Here is a 20643-nt window from a genome sequence, read left to right on the forward strand (position 1 = left end):
ATTTTTGTCTTGATATTAAAGATGACTGAACTGGGTCACTGACAGTTCAAGTGATTTATCTACAACAGCAGAGGACTGGTACCAGGACCGTAAGTTGGAACTTTCTGCTGATTGTTAAGGACCAGAGACTCCCTGTTGTGTATTTAGCTTCGTGATTAGTCAGAACTACAAAATAAATTTGAACTTAACTTGTAAGAATACGTAGCCCTACACAAACATGGTGTGAGGTCTTTTCTCCTGGTTACCTGTAACAGTCTAGACACACAAGCTTCAAAGCTTCTTTCCTACCTTTAGATCAAATCTGTTCTTGCACCTTAAACCACTTAATCTTTCATGTTATCTTTGTTTTTGAGACCAGTCTCTTTAACATTGAATTTTAGGTGTCAGAGTTATCTGATGAAAAGACATGCCCCTTGCTTTTGATACTTGGGAACAGAAGATCTAACCAAAAGTGAGGGACATCCCAGATTAGTGGGAATTTGAAAAAAATAATGAGGAGCCTTAAACACTTTTCTATTTAAATTAGACAGCTGGTTCCCATAAGTTTGGGATAGCTTTGCACCGAGGTTACAGATACTTCTCCAAGTGAAAGGAGCAGAGGAAAAAGCTTTTCACACCTTAAATGTACACAATGATTAAAATAAAGAAAACAACCTTACCAAGTGCCCTGAGCTCCATGGTGATGTCTACGTAGCCGTGCTCAGCACTGTAATACATGGCCTCCTGCAGAGCCTTCATTCGGGTTTTGCAGAGCCTGACCTGCCCCTCGCTGGAGCTGCCCTGGCTGGAGGTGTCACTCTCCACTCCCTCCGCTAAAATCTCCTCCAGTGAGAGGACATCTCCCTTCAGTTGCTGGGGCTGGGTCAGGAGCTTGCGCAGAACATTCCTGAGGAGGAACAAGAGAAATAATCACTTACTAATAAACGAAATATCAACAATTCAGACAGGACTAGGGTGATTTGGGTTTAGGGGTCTGGCTTTGTAAATAATAATTTCCTTCCCAAAGACAGACAGCTGGCAGAGATGGAGCAGCATTTAAAACACTCACCCTTCCCTGTCCCACGTGCTAGAAATTGATGCCCTGGTCACGGGGGCAGAAGAAGGGAATATGCTCCTGCACCTCAGGGGTACCAGGGCACGTTTCGGAGTGTCAGTGCAAACTGGTTTTATTGCAGTCTGTACTTGGCAGAGAAGCACGCTTCCTTCTGCCAGCCCTGAGTGTGGTAACATCTTTAGCTCTGCAGTAAGATTTATTTGAACAGAGAGTCTCTGTTAGATCCCTTGCTGTTTCCCCAAATGACCATCTTCCAGCACTGTTATGACTGCGATGTTGTTTTAGTCAGACTCACTTCCTGTAGCAGTAAATAGAAACCATAAAAAAATGACAGTTCTGCATCACTAAATCCAGGGAGCATTTTTTTGTTGTTGTTGTTGTTTGGAATTTCACACAACAGTTGTAAGAAAGAGGCTGTCTTGTTTGTGTCCAGCAGCTTTAGAAAGCTTGCATCATTGGTGTCCCTGCAGACAGCTGGAGCCATCTGCAGCAGACATTCCCCATCGCAGCAGATCCACCCGAGTGCTCAGCGGTGACGCTGAATTCTCACCAGCTGGTGCTCTCTTTGCGCCCACACTACTCGGTGTGACTAAAAGAAATGTTAATTTTTGTGTTTTTGGATCACCCTGCCCTACCCCATTGGAGAATGAGCCTTACATTTCCCAGGTTGCATGGTTTGATGTTGTAGAAGATTGTGGGAGGGGAACAGAACTGGGAACAGAACAGTGTTTGTGTAGTTTACACGGTAAATATCTGCATTAGGCTGTTCCAGCTTTGCAGAGTTTGGGCCTTATTTGAGCTCGGGATATTTTCTTTCCCTGGTGTATCCAGATGTACCTGGAGGAGGAGTTTTGGCACCACTGCAAAGCACAGCTGTGTTCAAGCAAGGTAGCTACTATTTAACATGCTCCTGGAAGGGCCAGCTCTGCTCCTGGAGGACCCTGTGGGTATCTCTCAGCTCATCTACATGGGCGGTTTCAGGGCTGTTTTAATTGGCTTGTTACGCTAATATTTCTTTCTTGGAACAGAAGGATTTCTGGATGAGTTTCTAAGTAATGTCTTATTTCTAAATAACTACCCTTAAAACAGGGTTGGAAAGCCCAGGTTGGCTTTTCAGTAGTTTAATGACTGATCTGTTGGTCAGCTATCCTAAAACCAGAGATGCAGTCAACCAAATTCTGCCAACAGGTTATTTTTGCCGCCTTAATGTGATTAGATTCTGTCTCAGAACATGAACCACAATCTCATAACCTACCCACAGGTGGAACTGAGTCAGCTCATGTATGGCCTAGAACCAGCTCCTGCTCACTCTCAGTGCACAGAGCTAGACCAGCAAGTGAGAGAATAAGAAAAAGCAAAGATCTTTCCGTTGTATTTTGTGCTTTTGACTAAAATACACTCCCTTTCTTTTATCAAAGTTAGAACTGCTGAATAATGAGCCTTGCATCACTTTTTCTCAAAGGGATGTAACAGAGCCAACTACCTGTTTAAAGAATCTTTCAGTTCCCCAAAACATTCAAAAGGCACTACCTACATCCGGAGCGGAATAGTCTGAGAAACTGCTGCGCTACAGAGTGGTTGGGATCAGGAGTCTTAACACCATCTTCTGAGCTGCACAGCCAGGGTTTGGGTATAACACGTCATACAAAGCCACATAGGAATTGCCTACAGTGATAGCCTTAAGCAAAAAAAAACCCCAAAAACCTGTTCTGAACACGAACAGAGCTTTACCTGTGCCCATGTGCAGCCGAGTGACTGAAGCAATTCATATCTTCATGAAGTGATGAAGACATACCATTGACTTCCAGCATGCTCAGGAGTGGATCAGCGCCCCTGCTTAGCAATAAGCTCACCAACTCGTAGTTCCCTAGGAAAAAGAACAACAGAAACATAATGATTCCATGTCTGTCACCTCTTTGAAAGTGTGTAACATAGGACTGGTGACAGACACTGTACCAGCAACTTTTATGCCACCAACTAAGGCTTTGAGAGCATCCTGCAAGCACACATCAGTCTTCAGAACATCTCAGAGAGAAACTGAGTCACAAAGCACTTTACCTAATAACGCACAACTAGCTGGAGGCAGAATGAAAAGAGAATTAAACTGGTCTGGTGCTTTTGATACACACCAGCAGAGATGTGTGCAACCAGTTTAACCAGCATCAGCGTCTCAGCTGTTCAGGTGGTGGATGAGGTTAACAGAGAAGACACCCTGCAGACAAGTGTTGGTGCAGCCCTTGTTCAGCCAGGCCTCCCGTCCACTCTTTTCATGAGATGAGTGGTGACAAGAGACCCAGCACAATGAGTATCTGTCCCTGGGAGGGGAGGAGGGCATGTTTTTTATCCCTTTGATAAAGCTTGGTTAAGGGCAAGCCAGAGACTCATCTTCAGAAACGCACAAAAGTGAATCAAAAAGAAATTAAGGGGGGGAAAAAGAAGTAGAAACAGTTAGAGGTGCAAAGTGCTGAAGAACAACAGGTACTTTTATGCTAGCACAGACTTGCTCACAGAATGCTGAACGCTTTTCATGACAGTTAGGTAGAAGAAAGGCAAAATTTTACTTGTATTTAATAAATTAATAAAACAAATTTCTTTATATAGCAGTTATTTTTCCCCAGGCTGAATTTAAACTTGTTAATTTTTTTTGCATCTGGAAGTTATTTAGATCCAAGACATGCCTCGACTAGACAGTAGCTGGTTTATGTTTCTTGACAGTGCCCCGTGCACAGGAGTTGTTTCAGCTTTACTATGGAGCCCGCTGGCAGGAGGTGAGTGTTGGAACTAGTTGCAAAAGCAGACGCTCATTTAGTGCCCATCAAGCTCTTGCCACACATGACGACAGCTCTTACTCGCTGCCAACCCAGTCAGGGTTCCTACCAGCCTTTTAGAAATGGAAAAAAATGCTCATTTTTTTTTAAGTAGCCAGCTCACTGTCCTCCCCCTTTGATATTTTTTCTGTGCCCACGGTACCTTAGAGCACAAAGTGACTCGTAACGTGTTTTACAGACACTGTCCCCCACGTGTGAATTGGTTGTGATTATTCTGTGGTAGCAAGAGCTGGAGTGTGCTGAGGCTGCCCTGAGCTTACCTGCTGCTGAAGCCAGCTGAAGCGGAGTCTCAGCGTAGTTGTCTTCTCCACTGTTAACAGCAGAACCCTCAACATGGGCACCAGCATCCAAGAGCAGCTGCAACAGCCACATGAAAGACAAGGAGTTGAGAAAAGAGCGTTTCAGAAAGACAAAACAGAAGAGGCTGTGTGTCAGAAAGGAAAACCCATAGATTCACAGTGAAGAGCTCATGGACACAAAGGGACCATCTCAAAGGCTAAAGCAAAATATCTCTTACAAGCCAAATTTCTCTTGCGTTTCCCTGCTCAGCCCAGGGCTAAAGTCTCCACATGAATGTCAGTTTAGAGTTTTCTTATTTTCTTTTGCTTTACTGTGCTTTCAATAGTGAGTTTATGCTGGAAAGGTGCTCAGCTGGCAGCTTGGAGAACATCACCTCCTTGTTGGGGGGTTTTTTTTAATCGTCTCCTTTATGAATGTGGTTTTGCAGTTGTAATTCCCAACTCCAAAGAGCTCTGCAATCAGAGCAGCTCTTCAGCGCAGGAAGTCCATCTTATTTAGTTTCACGCTGTGCTCAGGAAACAGGGATCCCCCAGGGAATGAGCCCTGGAGGCCAAACATACCTCTTGGTCTCTCAGGCTGGAGGCTCTGGCAGCTGCAGTGATTTGCCACACACAGAACCTGCTTTCACTGAAAGCACCGAGAGCTGCTTGAAAGGGAAATCAGCCCCCTCCCAGATAGAGGGGAGAAGGTTACAAGATGATGAGGACCTTGTATGGCCAGGTAGTGCTGGCAGATGGCATCGGGGCACCCAGAGCAGGTGCTGCCCCTCTCCCAGGGCAGGAGGATGAGCTCTGCCTGTGTGAGCATTGGCTGCGCGCAGGAGTCCAGCTCTGTTGTACAACTCTGTCACAATTTCACAGGAAGGTGATTTTAGACAGTGATTTCAGCAAAAGCTGACATCTGCCCTTTTAATTATAGTTGCTGAATGAAAAAAAATATATAATCTTTAGAAATTTTAACCAAAATAAAAGAAACAAACGTTGTGGGAAATGCAGTCCAACAGGAGCTCTGATACACTTGGCTACATCTCCTGGGAGAATTGCACTCTTATCTCCCATGTAAATGAAGGCTGTCCAATCTGTAATGCCAATTTGCCAGGTGGAATTAAGTCTTTGTAATTATTTACATCTGTACACAAACAAAAAATGAGTCTGTGCAGCCTCCATTTGCTTATATCTCCCCCCACACACACTTTTTGAGCAGAAGGTAAATGAAATTTCCCACCAATGGACTTATTTGCTGTGATCAGTTCTGAATTCCTCATGAAGTGCAGGTGGGATTTCTGCCTCCACCCCATTCTCCCCAGAAAAGGGAGCAGGGAGGATGCCAGAGGCTCAGCTCCCACGACAGCATAAGTCTAGTCTGTGCAATTCTCAAGGATTATAAATGAAGTTACAGATCATCTGCTGCCATTTGAGCAGAAATCAGCATACACTTAATTCTTGCATGTGTCAATGTATAAACCAATTAACATCTGATGTCAGAAAGCGCCCTGATGAGGCAGTCTGCCTGGAACCGCTCCAGATGAAGCACTAGTTTATCTAATACCAGAGAAATGATTGTGCAGCCTTGTTCTGGAAGTGGCCAACAATGAAACCAAAGAACAATAAGGAAACTTGCTGTGTTTTGTTATCAAGGCCTTGTTGGGAATTGTGTCATCAATTCCCAGTTGTCCAAGAAAAGCATCGGTTGCCTTCTCCTCATTTTCACAACATGCAATTCGCAATTTTTCACTGGTTTTTAGAAGGTTTCCACCAAACTCCATCACATGGAGCCCGTGACAGACACATGCTCAGGAAGCCCAACAGTGAGGGTGCTGCATCCAGTCCCTGTGTCCCTCCTGTAACATTCCCAGCCAGAGGATTTCCTCTGCTTACCTGAACGACAGAGATGTGTCCGTGTAACACAGCAAAGGTGAGAGCGGTCCAGTGCCGGCTGTCGGGGTGGACTGAAGGGTATCGTGGAGAGGTACTGGGAACCTGGCAGAAAGGATCAGGTCGTTAGTAACCACTGCAGCCTCTGTCTGCTGTAATCTTTAGACTTTTACATAACTGGCTTTTTCCTTTGTAAGTCACAACCCCAGGGAATGGTGACTTACGCCATTTAGAGAACACAGCCAGCGCTCGTCACTCTGGCCAGTCCCCTGGGACTTTTTAATGGGCTTACTGGTTTCTCCTTGTGGCAGCTCTTTCAGGAAGGAGGCCCCTTAACCCCACCGTGCCTATTAGACTTGCCAATGCCAATCATCACTGGAGCTGCTTGAGTGCTCCAAGAGGTTTTGAAGGTTTTCTTCCCCCTCCCACATCCCTGAGGTGATGGTTTCTGAAAGAAGGACCTTGCTCAGAAGCTCCCAGAAATGAAGCCTTCAGTTGCTAGGAGAGATTTCATAACTGCTTCTGTCAGTTTACAGGTGAATAATTATAGGGAGAGGGGTCTCTATTACTCACTGGTATGTCTAAATTTGCTCCAGCATCTATAAGCATCTGGACCATGGCTTCATCTCCAGCAGCACAGGCGTACATTAGTGGGGTCATACCCTTCAGGAAGAAGAAAAAAAAGGAAAGAAAGTTATTTTTCTGTATGTATCAACAGTGAAAGAGTCACAGACACAGTGAAAGTGTCACAGACACAGTGAGTTTGAATCGTGTGCAGGCACAGCATGTGTACATGCTGAAAACATGTTGGTTTCTATGCAGAGTGGGCACAATGCACTAGTATTGGAAAGTGACGTGGGCAAAACATCCAGGGACAGATTGCAAGAATACAAAAGGGATCACTGAAAATCCCAGCCATGGATTGTCCACGATTCCTGAGCTTTCTCGAAGCTGCCAAAAGAGAAATACCATTTCTTGCATCATTTGTAGCCAGATGAACCGAAAGCAGGAAACACCACAAAAATACATGAGATTAATTTATTTGGCAACTTTATCCCCACTGCTAAAATCCTACTTGTCACAATATTTCAGCATTTCAATCCCATAAATCTCTCTCTCTCTACTTAACCAGCAAACTATGATGGCTCAGAGATGAATTATGAGAGAAATGAGCCTTGCTTATGGAGATCATTCCAGAAGTAGCCAAGGACAGAAAGGAAATGGCCTAGTAAAATCCATTCACTCCAGCTTACCCCCACTTAATTATCGTGAGCGTTTGAATTTTTCACAGGCAGCATCTCTGCTGCTCACTGTGTAATAATACAGCTTGAGAGGGACATGTATTGTAAAATAGAATTACACCTCACCCAGATGAGTTCTGATCTTGTATCTGAAAAGCCACCTTTTCCAAACTGCCTCCATTCCAAGCTTCCTGCATTTGAGGCAGCTACATTTGCAAAGATGTTTTTTGGGGCAGGGGAGGATAGGTGGGTTTTTTGTGGGGCTTGAAAAGATCCACTCTCATTATAGACAAGTAAGCTGAGAATTCAAAACTCAGGTCTGCAGGCACAAGCCCGTATTTACTGCCAGTTCTAAACCTACAAGCTTTGTATAGACTTACCTTATCTTTTTTAAATTATTATTTATTTTTTAATATCAGTTTTGCATTCCCCATTTGTTCCTCAGTATGCAAAGGGAAGAAGAGATTGTTTTCCCGAACACCTCAAATCCTTTGAAACCCAAGTGCTGTTTGGTGCCCACTAGATATGAACGCAGGGTCCTGCTCCAAACTCAAGTTTCTGAAGATAGGCTCTGAGTCCTCTCCCTCTCTCTAAAAATAACTCCATGCACATACACATGGGAGTGGGTCTGAGCACACACCCCAGTACTGGCCATAATCACATTCTGGGAGTGGTGAAAACCTAAACCTGTGTGAGAAGTGATGGTCTTGGCATCAGTGTCTTTGGACAGTTAGGTTCACAATGGAAAATAATCTGCTTTGAGAGAACAAAAGGCCCCAGGGCTACATAAACAAGAACTGCAAAAACTTATGGGAAAAAAAATACAGGGAGTGGCAGAGCTTTGTAATATAAATGTGCCACCTTTGTCACTTAATAAAGTCAGTATCAAGGGCACCTATGATGTGATACCCATCTCTGTGACCACAAAGCTCCTAGTATGGGATATGGAAATAAGGCAACTACATACCTGGACAGAAGCTTGTGCAGGAGTATCTTCTGCACATTCACACCTCCTTTAAAGCTGCAGGATGGTGGAAAGCACCATGGAAGAGGTGCCAGTTTCACAATTAGGTCTGACATGCTACTGCAGAAAAATGCTGTCTATAAGGAAACCTCTCTACTTGAAAGCAAATCAAAACCTGCTGAATATCCTATTGTTTCTGAGACGTGACAGCTCATTCTCGTTGCTGTGACAGCTATGATGAGTGTTTATTTGGAAGACTTTTTTTTTTTTCTTTTAAATGAAAAGCTAATTCAATGCATTCAATGATGCCCCAGAGAACAGACTCTGCTGTTACTTGATGGGACTGACAGCACAAGTAGAAGCAGCTAAAGACTCCCCAGACTACCAAATCCCTGTGGTTCAACGTAGCCGAGCAGGGAACAGGTGAAAATGAAGAAACAGACACGTCAGCACGATGGACAAAGCGAATACTGAGTGATACCCACACCACTGGGGTTCTGGGTGCTGCTTCTTATACACCAGACTGTATTGAGAACGTATAACTCGCTTCACGCCTCAAAGCCACCAGACAGTAACACCTTTTGGTCACTCATCACTGACCCAGACTGCATTTAGGCTCTTGAACCAGAAGAGAGTGTCACTGGCAAAAACCACGTCGTTTTGACATTTTCTTAGCGTTAAGACAACATCAGACTTTCCATTCTTGGCTGGTGCATTAACCTGTCTTCCATCAGTGTCTGAGACAGGCTGTGCAAGAACAGACCTACATTCCAGCTGATAAAGAATTCGCTCCAGGCTTTGACTGGCTTTTTGGGGGTTGGCATGAGGGTGGGGTGGGTGCAGTTTTGGGGGGTTATTTTTTGGTTTTTAAGGGATACATTTTCAGACTAAAACACAAAGTACAATTAGAAAAACCTTGGAGAGGCAACCAACACTTATGACCTCGTCTATTGATTTGCCACACAGAAAGCAATTAGTTCATGCAAATTTGTGGATGCAAAGAATTAGTGTGTGTGTGGTTATGTGGCATACCTGATCATCCATGGTGTTAACCCCGTCAGGTCCCAGTGCATCGATTGCTTGGTTGATCAGATCTGTCCTTCCACAGTTTAGCATTCGGAAACCCAGATCCTGCTGGAATTTTTCAGTAGCAGCCTTAGCATCCAGTCTCCGGAAGGAACTAAAGCAGCATTCAGGTCTGTGAAAGACAAAATAATTTATGGAATTTGGTGATTTGGTTTTTTTGGTTGGTTTCTTTTTTAGCCTCATCTACAGAAATCAGGCCCATGAATTTTCATGGTTTTACCTGTCGTATACTTTCCCCACTGCATAATAATTTTTGAAAAATCTGGCTAAAAAAAAGAAAAAAAGAAAGAAACCAAAACCCCCCCAAAACCAGGAAATCAAAATCAAATGGAGGTAGTGGAACTTTCTCAACTATTTTCCAACCCCTCAATAAAAGGAAGTGCATTATAATTTCTATGAGGTTCTGTTAACCCGTTATCCTTTAGATGACTATCAAATGACCTTTATCTCATTTGGAAGGAGCCCAGGGATTACTGTAAATCCTCTGGTTTATCTGCTCAGAAACTTCTGAATTCCAAACCTGGAAGTGTATCTCCTTCACGGAAGCATCATGGCCAAACGGGAGGTGTTTCCTATCTCAGCTGGGCAGTGACACGTCAGCCCTTTGATGTTATTTCAGGGTGAATGCCTTCTCTACTAGTTGCCTGGTTTTCCACACAGGCTCTTGTGCAAACTCTCAGCAAGTAAGATACTAGCCTGCCAAGTTCCTTTGAAAAATGAGATTCTTTCAACAAGGCTAAGCTCTTCTGGAAACTTTGTATGGCTTGCCAGATAAGTAAACCACTCATCACTTCACCTAGAAGATTCAGGGTGAATCTTATTCACGTTTTAATTCAGCTGGTCATTTTTTAATGCTTCTGAATTTGCATTGATGGTGGATGACAGACGGTGAGCAGATGCTATGAACAATATGCTGAGTTAACAAAGATCCCTCCACAGCCTGGTGACCCATCACATTGTAGAGGGGAAACCAGCATCTCACCGCAGCTGCTCTCAGAAAGGAACTACATCAGGGTACAGTTTGGGGAACAGTCAGCAGGGAAGCAAAGTCACTAGCTCTTTGGAGATACATCTGCAAATAAAATGTGTCTTTGAGGCAGCAGAGTACATCAGAAGACAAGATCTCTGAAGCACCCAGACACTGGATGAGGACACATACAGTACAGAGCACAAGAGGACAGAAAGATAAAAGGCTTAAGACATCTATAAATCCTAGAGCCAGGCTAGTCAAATAATAATCTTGTTCTACTAAGGTAACTGTACAGTGTCATGATGCTACAGTATTTTGTAGAATATGATGCAATGACTTTGTACAATAATAATAAGGAGGAGGAGTAAAAGAAGAATCCTGTGCAAAAAAAAGTTAAATAAAATGACATCACTTGAAATCCAGTGAACCTCAGAAAATAAGTTTTTGAAGGGATGGTACTTGTCTTTGCATATTGTTTCCCTTTTGCTAATGGGCATGATTTCACCCAGTGCTATTTACTGGCACTGCTGGAACAAGGGTGGTGGGAGGACAACTCACCAACGGGCCCTGTTTTGAACAGCAAAACAAAACAGTTGCACAGAGCAGCAAAAAGGTGGATTGTAGTTCTTGGTGTGGAGCTGCCAGGAGGCCAGTTCAGGCACAAGAATTTGAAGTAATAATTTGTGAGCTTTACTCCTGGGGGACCTGCAGGCTCAGCCCATGCAAAACTTACTGTGCACTTGCTGTTCTGGAGTGGTGGCTTGACAGTGTGTGCTTCTGGGATAGATGCAAAGTAGCTTTTGCTTTTAGAGTGTGATAAAAGTTAGAGCATCTGACCAGAGCTGGGGGGAAAAGAGCTCACACATGCAGGACTGCTGTGCAGCAGCTGTAACCACAGCGGGTTTCCCATGTGTGAGTTGTTATCCTGTGGAGAAGAGAGGCAAACTCTCGCACGCTTCCGAGGGTAAAGCTCATGCTCCTGCAATTGCCAAGATAGCAGCTTCCATGGATGCCCAGCTGTGCCCAGGGAATAAACTGAGTTACTGAAGGTGGTCTGAGAGACATCCGGGAGGTAGAGCCCAGAGAGCAGGGAAAGGGACAGGGCTGAGGTTCCAGCTTGGAAAGGGACAGCTTGAAGAGGCAGCAGGAGCCTCGTGTGCTCTTTGGGTTTCATAACCAGTAACTGCTACAATAACTACTGGTAGCAAGTGATTTAAATTTGGCCTACAGTGAGGAAAAAAAATAATAATCATTTTAAAAAGCAGTGTGTGATAATAATTATATATAATAATATAAAAATATTCAAATCCCAACATCTATCTTTAAGTAGGTAGAAAAGAAACACAGTACTCTGCAATCTAGCATTGCCCCACTTCCAATACTATTTAACCAGTAACAGGTGAGTACTGAAGATGTTTATAACTTGTCTGGCAATCATAAAGTGAGAGCATCATATTAGAAGGCTTCATCCACAAAGACACAAACAGTTGTTGTGGAAGACTATACTGCCCAAGCAGTCTGTGTCAGAGAACAGATATTAAAGGTCTGAATTGCAGGTTATACTAATTATACTTGGTTCTCTTCTGCACAACTTCTCTTTCAGGGATTTCAACATACCCTACCTGGTGCATCACCACTGCAAGGAACTGTTATTATATGACTTTATCCTGTGAGTCATGAGGAAAAGTGAATTGCCATTTGCCTATAGTCACACAGCAAGCCAGGGATCAATTTGGCTTCAGTTCCAAGATTTTCTTCTCCCCTAAATGTGTTGTAATAGCTGATACAATCAACTGCTTTAAAGGGTCATATAATGGGCACTGGAAACAAGGCACTGCTCTCTCCTCATGGTTTTTTTTGCTGTTAGTTTAAAACTTCCATGCAACAAAAACACAATGCTCTTTCTCTCATGCCAAACATCACAGAACATCCTTAGACCTCTGAAAATAAAACTCAGGCAAGATAGTTCAGAACAAAGACCTGATCAAGCTTAACTTTGATTTTGTCCTTTGCTACAAAGATGATATGTGCTACTTCAAAGCAGAGGTGGTTTCACCTGCAGGGAATGCACACTGCATGTGTCCCTATGGAGGAACAGTTTGGTGAGGTAAGAGGTGTGAAAGGATCTTTGTTTTCTTGCAGAATTGCCGTTCTTTCTGTAATAACAACAAATTTGATAGAAATCTCTAACATACTCCTTCCCCAGGCTGGTACTGCTAACTCTTAACAACCCAGCAATCCAATTATCTTATTCCTGAATATTCCACATAGTGTGGCTGAGGCCCCTTATACCTGCTTCTCACTTTTATTTATTGCCTGCATTATTTTGGACTTCCTGGGTTTCAAGACTTTCATTTCATAGCTGTATCATTATGGCTTCAGGTTTAAGTCACTGAGATGAACCCCATTTTCACAGTGTTCTGTCTGTAAGTGTTTCCTTTTAGCTCACGTCAACAGCAAAATCAAGCACCCAAATCCCTGCCCTCTTTTTTGTTTGGGTTTTTTTTTGTTGTTGGTGGTGTTTTTTTAAGGTTTATGATCTATAAAGTATGGGACTGACTGTGCTTTGTATGTTAATATGCACCAAGAAAAAAAGGTGCAGAGAGAGAGTGGGATGACTTTGAAACATAAAGTTTGGATTCAGTTTTGAAATCAAAAGTCTTTCTAAAGAAGGGGCTGAAAAAAAACCCATGAAACTGACTGGAAGTACTTGTGATTAGTTTAGTCTTCTGCAGTACAGTTCATCAAAGAATTTCAAAGGTTTTGGCAGACACTAGGCACATATGTAAAATCAGTTTAGCCCATATGAAGTTGCCTCCACTAGCACCTACCATCCACACGTAAGCCAGACTGCGTGTGCTTTAACTGACACAGAGCACACAGACACTGGCAGAGAAAAGGGACAAGAAAAGTGTTCCAGGACTAAGCCTACAGCTCCTGCTTTGTGGGTGCCAAGTCCAAGTTCAGCTGCTCCCTTCCAGTCTGAAGCCAATGAGTTTAACTTACTGCTGGGGATCACCTGTGTACCTTTATTTTTAAAAAGACTGGCAGCACTCTCAGTCGGTCAGGTATGAAACATCCAGTCACCTAATTGCACCAGCACACTCACCAACTAATTTAGCTTTACATTAGGTTTTGTGGGTAATAAGTCCTACCCTTCAATTCACAAATAGGGAGACAGAGATGTAGCAAAAAAAAAAGCAACGAGCCTTTTTGGCTGCCAGAAGGAAAAGGTAAAAAGCAACAAAACCAGATTCAGGGCTCCTGAACAAAAGCCTTGTGTTGCTTTTATTGTTCATAAAATATATTTCTAACAGTAAGGATGTATTTTTATCTTTTCAGGTGATCATTTAATCACTTAAGAGCATGATTAAAGCATTATTTAATGTTATTAATGTGTCCAGGACACTCATTTAACCTAAAGGTACATGGGGCACAAAATTCACTCGAGGAACAAGAATTTACCTTGTACTGAAGTCCAAGATGTAACCCTGATATCAAACCCGTGCTAATGACAGCAACTTAAAAGGACTACAAACCTGAACAAAATACCTATGATGTGCTAATGAACCAAGCTAATTATAAATCCCTGTTCAATATATACATGAGGGAAAGATTTTTAAAGGTACTGATACTTTTCATTGAGGTATCTCAAAAAGCAAAGAATAATCTTGTAATTAAGGCATAAAACCCCCAATACTTAGATTTCAATTCTTCTCTGTCTCATTCTTCCTACATAACTTTTGGTGAGACAAAGTCTTTCTACCCCAGCTGAAGTGTTTTTATCTCTTGGAACACTAAAAGCTTAAACACATAACTCCTGCATAGCATTTTGAGATCTGGCTCCTGTGAACTAGAGTAAGAAGAATATTGTAAGAAGTTACAATTACTTTAGCTGCTTAATCCACATACTTTAGCTGTCGGGGCTCGCAGTCCAGTCCAGGTAAGAGCAGTCTGGCTGTCTGCCTGATATCATCACTGTCCACGGTTAAACTGCGCCGGTGCTCAGCGTAGGTGATGGCCACTCTCATCCACTCCATCAGCGGCGGCAGAAGCATGAAGGGTCTGTGAAAACAAGGGAAAAAAATCCATCATGGTTAACACTGGCCTGCTAACTTGTACTGGGATGTAAAAAGCACACTTAATGGCTTCCTGGGCATGTCTGTGGGAGGCTGGCACAGATAAAACCCACCTGCAGAGGCAAACTCTGTCCTGGTGCTCAGCAAGACTGGCAGGTCACAGCAGGTGGAAGGACAGCCTGGGTTATCATAGAATCATAGAACGGTTTGGGTTGGAAGGGACCTTAAAGATCATCTGAACTGCTTCTCACCCACAATGGGGTCAGGCTGGGACATGCTGGTTTCATGCAATACATTTTACCCTGGGGGAAACAGGGCCAGGCTGACTATAAGGGACCTACTTCTACTATGAGCTTTAGGGCAGGCAGCTCTAGCTCAAGTGGCCAACGCTTTGTTTTGGGTCAGAAGGGCTCTTATCTCAGGGGTGATGCTAATACTTGTTTGTTGTTCTAAAGAATCCATATGTACAGGCTGCTCCACTGCTCACTTAGTAACACTGAATATATCCTCGACTATTTGAAGCTGCAATTAAACCAGGCTGATTCAGTACCACCTCCGTGGATCTCCATGTTACGTTATCACTATCCCACGGCTTTTCACAACCTACGTTTCTTAGATGCAGAGCTCAGGCCTCCATTTTTGCACAACTGACCCTCTAGACCATAGCAGAACTGATGCAGGTATGTTTTAATGTGAACCATTCTGCTAGGGAGGAATGAGTAGAATTTAAAAGATACACAACTAACACGGAGACATCTCTGTGCAAGAATAAATGTACAACGGCACTTAAATTGTAAGTAATCTGTGGAAAAGCAATCTATCTGTTCCTAATTTGTACAGCATCCAACACACTGAGGTTTTACTTGATATGAAGGGTTGCAAGGCAATAAAGGAATATAAATAAGGTAATAACACTGGCAACAACAGCCATTTTGGAGCAGCTTATGAAGGGGCCCCCTTTACTCCTGCTATAAGAATGAACACAGTACTGACATTCCACAATAATATACAGGTACCATAATGCTCTCATATACAACACATCTCATCCATCTATCCTCTCAGACTGATCTATTATTTGCTTGATTTTTTTCCCCCAAGGATACCTGCCACCCTGGTGGAAGGCTCAGAACCGCCAGCTGGAATTGCAAACATCTACCCCCTTTCCAGTAACGAATTTATTAACGCTGAAAAAAAAAAAGCCCTTTTCATTTAAGCATTCAAAAGAAAATAACTGAGGGGAGAAGGTACTAATTCCTTTAGAAAGTTCAGAGAAAGAAAGATACACACCAGAAAATATGGAATTCTTTTGGCACTAATGAAAGCAGCGGAACCCACAGAAGGCATTTGGGAAGCGGTGGATGTCTACGTGTGTGCACACATCTGTGAGCACAGTAAGAGTGAGCAGCACCAATCCCATTAGAAACCACTTCTGAATAATGGGATTTGCAAGCAGAACTCCCTTTGTATGACTCTGAACATCCTTCAGGGTGGAATAACTCCACTCTGTAAAACATGTGCCATCTGTTTTCATTTTGCCAGTTGCAAGGTGCGCTCTAACATGCTGCCATTCTCTGTTTACAAACACACACGCGCTATTTTTCCCTCTGCTCCTTCTCTTCTTCTAAGTAGCAAAGCAGCATCTACAAAATCACAGGTCCTTAAAAAAAGCATCTAATCAACCCTGGATTGCCAGTGCAAGGGTGTTTTTAACGGGACATCGACTTACTGCTTTTACCAGTTCACTTCTACGTCAAGCAATCAAAATATCAGGGCTGCTACATTCATCACTCTGAAAATTACCCAGTAACTCATCAGTTGAAAGACTTTCTGAAAGTCCAGCTTGAATCCCCCAATCTGCTTAGGATTTTAACTTGTCCCAGAGAGGTGGGATGGGATGAATCCCTCCAGCACAGCCAATTGATGGGACTGACTTACCTGATTTGGGAGATGCCTTTCAGCACTCTGTTCCAGACAACCTCAACCCTTATCTGCCCTAAAAAAGCAGCACTGACAACTTTGAAATTCAGGCATTTAAAGGAGGAGCCTAAATTAACTATCTAGACTTACTATGTACTCAGCAGAGCCTCCAGTATAGGATTCAAAGCTCCTGAGCTGTGGTGAGGACAGAGGTAGGGCAGGTAGGTTAAAAGGACCAGAATTAAAAGCTCGAAGTTAGATGGGTTGAACACCTCAGGAGTAATAGAAAAAATTCATCTGACAAGTGATTATATCTACACCTTTTGTGATAGGTAAGTTATTTAGGCTACATCACAGCTTCCCTGACACTTTCATGGTGGGAACACTGCTGGATAGAGAACCATACCCTGATCATCTTCTCAGGTAATGAGCTAAACCTTGGTAACTGTTACTGCACTGGGCAGCAAGAGGCTGTGGTCAGCCAGCAGAAAATACCATCGAGTCTGCACCAGAAATAACACGTATCATGAAGAAATTTCCATTCTGTAAAAAAACTCACATGTGCCAGGGTTATAAATGGCTTGCATGCACAAGCAGACCTCGAATGTGGAAAACCTGGTTTGGGAGGAATGGAGAGGAGAAAAAAATGTGTTTGTTTATTTTTTTTTTAAATCTGAACAGATTTTTTCCAAAGGCTTTAAAACCCCACAGCTCAACAGACTGCCTAGTTATGCTGTGCCCGAAGGAGAGCAGACTTTGGACTGCAAAAAGAAATGGTAGGAAGGATGTTTTCCTCATGCTGCTATCCTAACTTGTCCCAACCCCACCACTCACATTGGTGTAAAAGTTCAATAAATCATTATTCTGTCAGGTGTGACTATAATGAGTTCAATTTCTATTTTGCTGTAGGAGCTGTACTGCTCTTGGAAATTTCTAGCTTGAGGATGGGCTTTCTATTCTCCCTCCAAACACACACACACACACACACACACACACAGAGAGACACTCTTCTTTTATCCACCTATTTCTTTTCTCCATACTGTGGGCACGTTCACAGGAACAACTCGAGCGTATTTTGCTCACTGACACTCCATCAGATAAGCAGTATTATCGCATGATCTGAGCAGAGAGAGATGCAGTTCAGCTGAATAAAATGCCAATATTGGGTTACATTGCATTAAAAATAAATGCAATTATTCTTTTTTTCTAGAAAATAAATGCAATTATCAGCCCTGTGCCTCTTAACCTCGGCATTTATCTGCCTCTAGGGAAACACTGATCATTTCACAGTCTGAAAAACACTGGAGGAGGTGAAGAAGAGAAACCTTCATGGAAAATTAACTGGGAGATGCTGCAAGCTAAAGAATTAATTTCTGTCCGTGCATTTCTGTCTGTGCCATGTTCTGTACTGTGCGTTTTCCTCTGGACTTCATGACATTTAGAAGCATTTGGCAGCTCATTAAATTCTGCACATGACGTGATCCAGCCCTGGGAAACTGTCATACTCGCAGCAGTAGTTCACCAGGGACACGTACGCTCTGATTTCTATGAAGAAGAATCGTTGTTCTGTTTCTTGCCATGAAGTTGTCTTCGAGTGATGCCACATGTGGACTGGGAAAGTACAGAGCAGTGGAAAGTAAAATGGACACTGCTCATCTACTCTACACCTTGAAAAGAAGTAGAGTCATGTCTGATACAGTCATGATACATTTTAAGGTCAGGCTGGATGAGGCTTTGAGCAACCTGGTCTAGTGGAAGGTGTCCCTGCTGATGGCAGGGGGGATGGAACTGGATGATCTTTAAGGTCCCTTCCAACCCAAACCAGTCTGGGATTCTATGATTCTATGTGCTGTGGATATTTTATCCATAGGTTCTCTGACATTTGCTCCACTTAGAATTGGACGGCCGCTCCATTCCCAAGGGGACTGGGCTGGAGCTGGGTGAGACACGCTCTGAGAAAGAATGGACTCTAGTGTGGGCTTTTTCCCCTCGTTTGAACTGAAACATGTTGTTTTATTTAGACATAACCAAGAAGGATGGTCACAGAAGCACTCGGCAGAGAATTTATAGCAAGTTGTAACTTTTTCCTGGAAAATGCACTATGCTCCTTTGATTACAACAGCCTAAGATGTGGCTGGCACGTGGAGATCATGTGCAGCACTCCTTGAGGAGCTGCTGTGGGATCACAGACTTTCAGCATTAACTCATGCATCACAAAGAAAACAGTCTCCAAAGTGGGCTCTTCTGAGGATTTGTAACAGCCCTGGGGCCAAGACATTTTTTGGCAGAGGGAAGTTAATTGTATTCAAGAGAGGAAAGACCTCCACAGCAGTTAGAAAATTATGTCATCCTTCCTCTGCACTCAATGCTTAGGAGAGTGCACTTGGAGCTTGACTTTCAGAGGTGAGGAACACCTGGTATCTCAGATGATAACAGCAGGTTTTCCCAGAAGAAAGAGCCATGCTATCAAATTCCTCCCTCCTGCCTGGGTCCCCTGGAGAGCCCAGTGACAAGATTGCTGTAGAAAGGAGGAGCAAGGCAAGGAGGAAACATTTTGCCTGCAGCCTCTCTTTTCCTCCTGTGGTTTTTTTTTTTGCTACAGCAAAACAAAGAGGGAGCCAACAGTGACAGCAACATCAAGAAAGAAAAACCTTGTCCTTCTAAACAAGAACCTCTTCTTCTAAAGCAGGAAAGAAAATACTGTCCTAATGGGAGCAGGTGAGAACAGCAAAATTTGTGTCCCTCTTGGCAGTGGGAGCTGGTCCCGAGACACACATGCAACAAACAGTCAGTCTCCCACCCAGCACGTCCTGTATTCTTCTAAATAGTCTGACTGAAGCTTTCTCTTCCCTTCATCTGCTAACATTTTAAACAGACACAAACTTTAGCATCACAAAACCCGTGTAAATACCAGAATACTTATGGTCAGAGTAGGGTAGGCCATGATAACTCCCTGATATTTGATTAAATGAAACTATACAGAGTGTATGTGCAGAGAAGAATCCCAGACTCTATGGTTCAGTCCCATTTTACCCTAAAATGACAGAGCTCAAAGTCACTAACACACAGCGAGTTAAGAACAGCTATAAAAAGCTACAGCTCACTCTCACCTGTTGCCTTTTGTGGGGTTTTTTTGTTGTTTTTTTTAAGGAATAAGGTGAAAAATTGCATTGTGCATGTGCACACAGAGAAGGGAGGAATGTGACCAGCAGAGATCCTGGGAGTGAGTGCTGGAGTGCAGAATAAGCCAAACAAGTTTTTTCATGGCTTTTCAAGGCTCCTAGTTAGGGGTCCTGGGAGACCCACATGCAAGGAGCAGAACAGGGCAAAAAAAGTGGGAATACGACTAATCTGCAACAAAATGGTGAATCATGTAGGAGGGTGGCTAGGAGAAGTTGTTGGAACTTTAAACCAAGATGGAAAAAGCCCAAGGATGGCAATAGAGTCAAAAAGAAAACAGAGTGAATTGGAGAAGGGAAAAGACTCTGAGGCAAGACAGAGAATCCAAAACCTAAACCATGTCATGTTGATGTGGAAAACAGTGTCATATTTACAGTTTGGATTCTCGAACACTAAACCCCTCTTCAAGCTGCAGGGGAAAAAAAAAAAATAAAATCTCTGAGTATGTAATTATATGTGAATAAAATAACAACAGAAATGATAATTTGGAAAAAACACAAAATCTTTGCTCCAAAACACAACCAGCTTAAGTCAGGAGCCGTTCCTTTCAGATTCAAAATATTTTACTGAATCTGCAAAAGCCTCCCACATTCACAGAGAAAAGACAGGAATTACCATGCTGGATCTGATTCAAGGATCAGCTCAATAAATGCCACGTCTTTCAAAACAGACAGTCCCAGATCTTCACAGAAAAGGAAGAAGAAATTTAATCACAGCCAACTGGCCCAAAAAGAAAGTTTTCTTCTGAATTCCCTTGAAACAATGACTGCCTCACATCTTAGAAAAGTTCTCAAATGTTAGTGGATCATTATCGAGTTACTAAGGGTCTTGGCTTGGATATGCCATGACACTAACATCCACAGTTGAGCGAGTTATCCTTCAGTCAGACACTAATGGAATGAAAAACATCTGGATAATATTATATTTATTGGGATCCTTTCTCCACTGAATTTGCCTTCACAGTTTCCTCTGCTTATAGAATCTAAAATGGTACAAGAATAGTTTAAATCTAGAACTGGCAGCTCTGATCTTTCTTAGCAATCCTACTAACCACAGACAGAAATACCACCTTTTCCGCTCTTCACAAGCCACACTTAGAAATAACGTACAGAATCCAGACAGGTTTTACTTCATGTTAACTGCAAATCAA

The 20643-nt window shown here is 43.0% G+C and overlaps 1 protein-coding gene across 1 annotated transcript in view; it reads right to left on the reverse strand.

Moving 5' to 3' along the window:
- ABTB2 (ankyrin repeat and BTB domain containing 2) overlaps positions 1–20643 on the reverse strand; it is a gene marked incomplete at its 5' end in the record, with an annotated part of 46793 nt that overhangs the window by 6497 nt on the left and 19653 nt on the right. Inside the window, 7 exons of the mRNA XM_010170716.1 lie at positions 660–886; positions 2786–2921; positions 4143–4239; positions 6060–6161; positions 6630–6719; positions 9294–9459; positions 14230–14382. Of these exons, the coding sequence (XP_010169018.1) occupies positions 660–886; positions 2786–2921; positions 4143–4239; positions 6060–6161; positions 6630–6719; positions 9294–9459; positions 14230–14382 (971 nt within the window). The remainder of the gene's footprint in view (positions 1–659; positions 887–2785; positions 2922–4142; positions 4240–6059; positions 6162–6629; positions 6720–9293; positions 9460–14229; positions 14383–20643) is intronic.

This window comes from Antrostomus carolinensis, unplaced genomic scaffold (genome assembly GCF_000700745.2).
Source record: "Antrostomus carolinensis isolate BGI_N321 unplaced genomic scaffold, ASM70074v2 scaffold8086, whole genome shotgun sequence".
Taxonomy (NCBI): domain Eukaryota; kingdom Metazoa; phylum Chordata; class Aves; order Caprimulgiformes; family Caprimulgidae; genus Antrostomus; species Antrostomus carolinensis.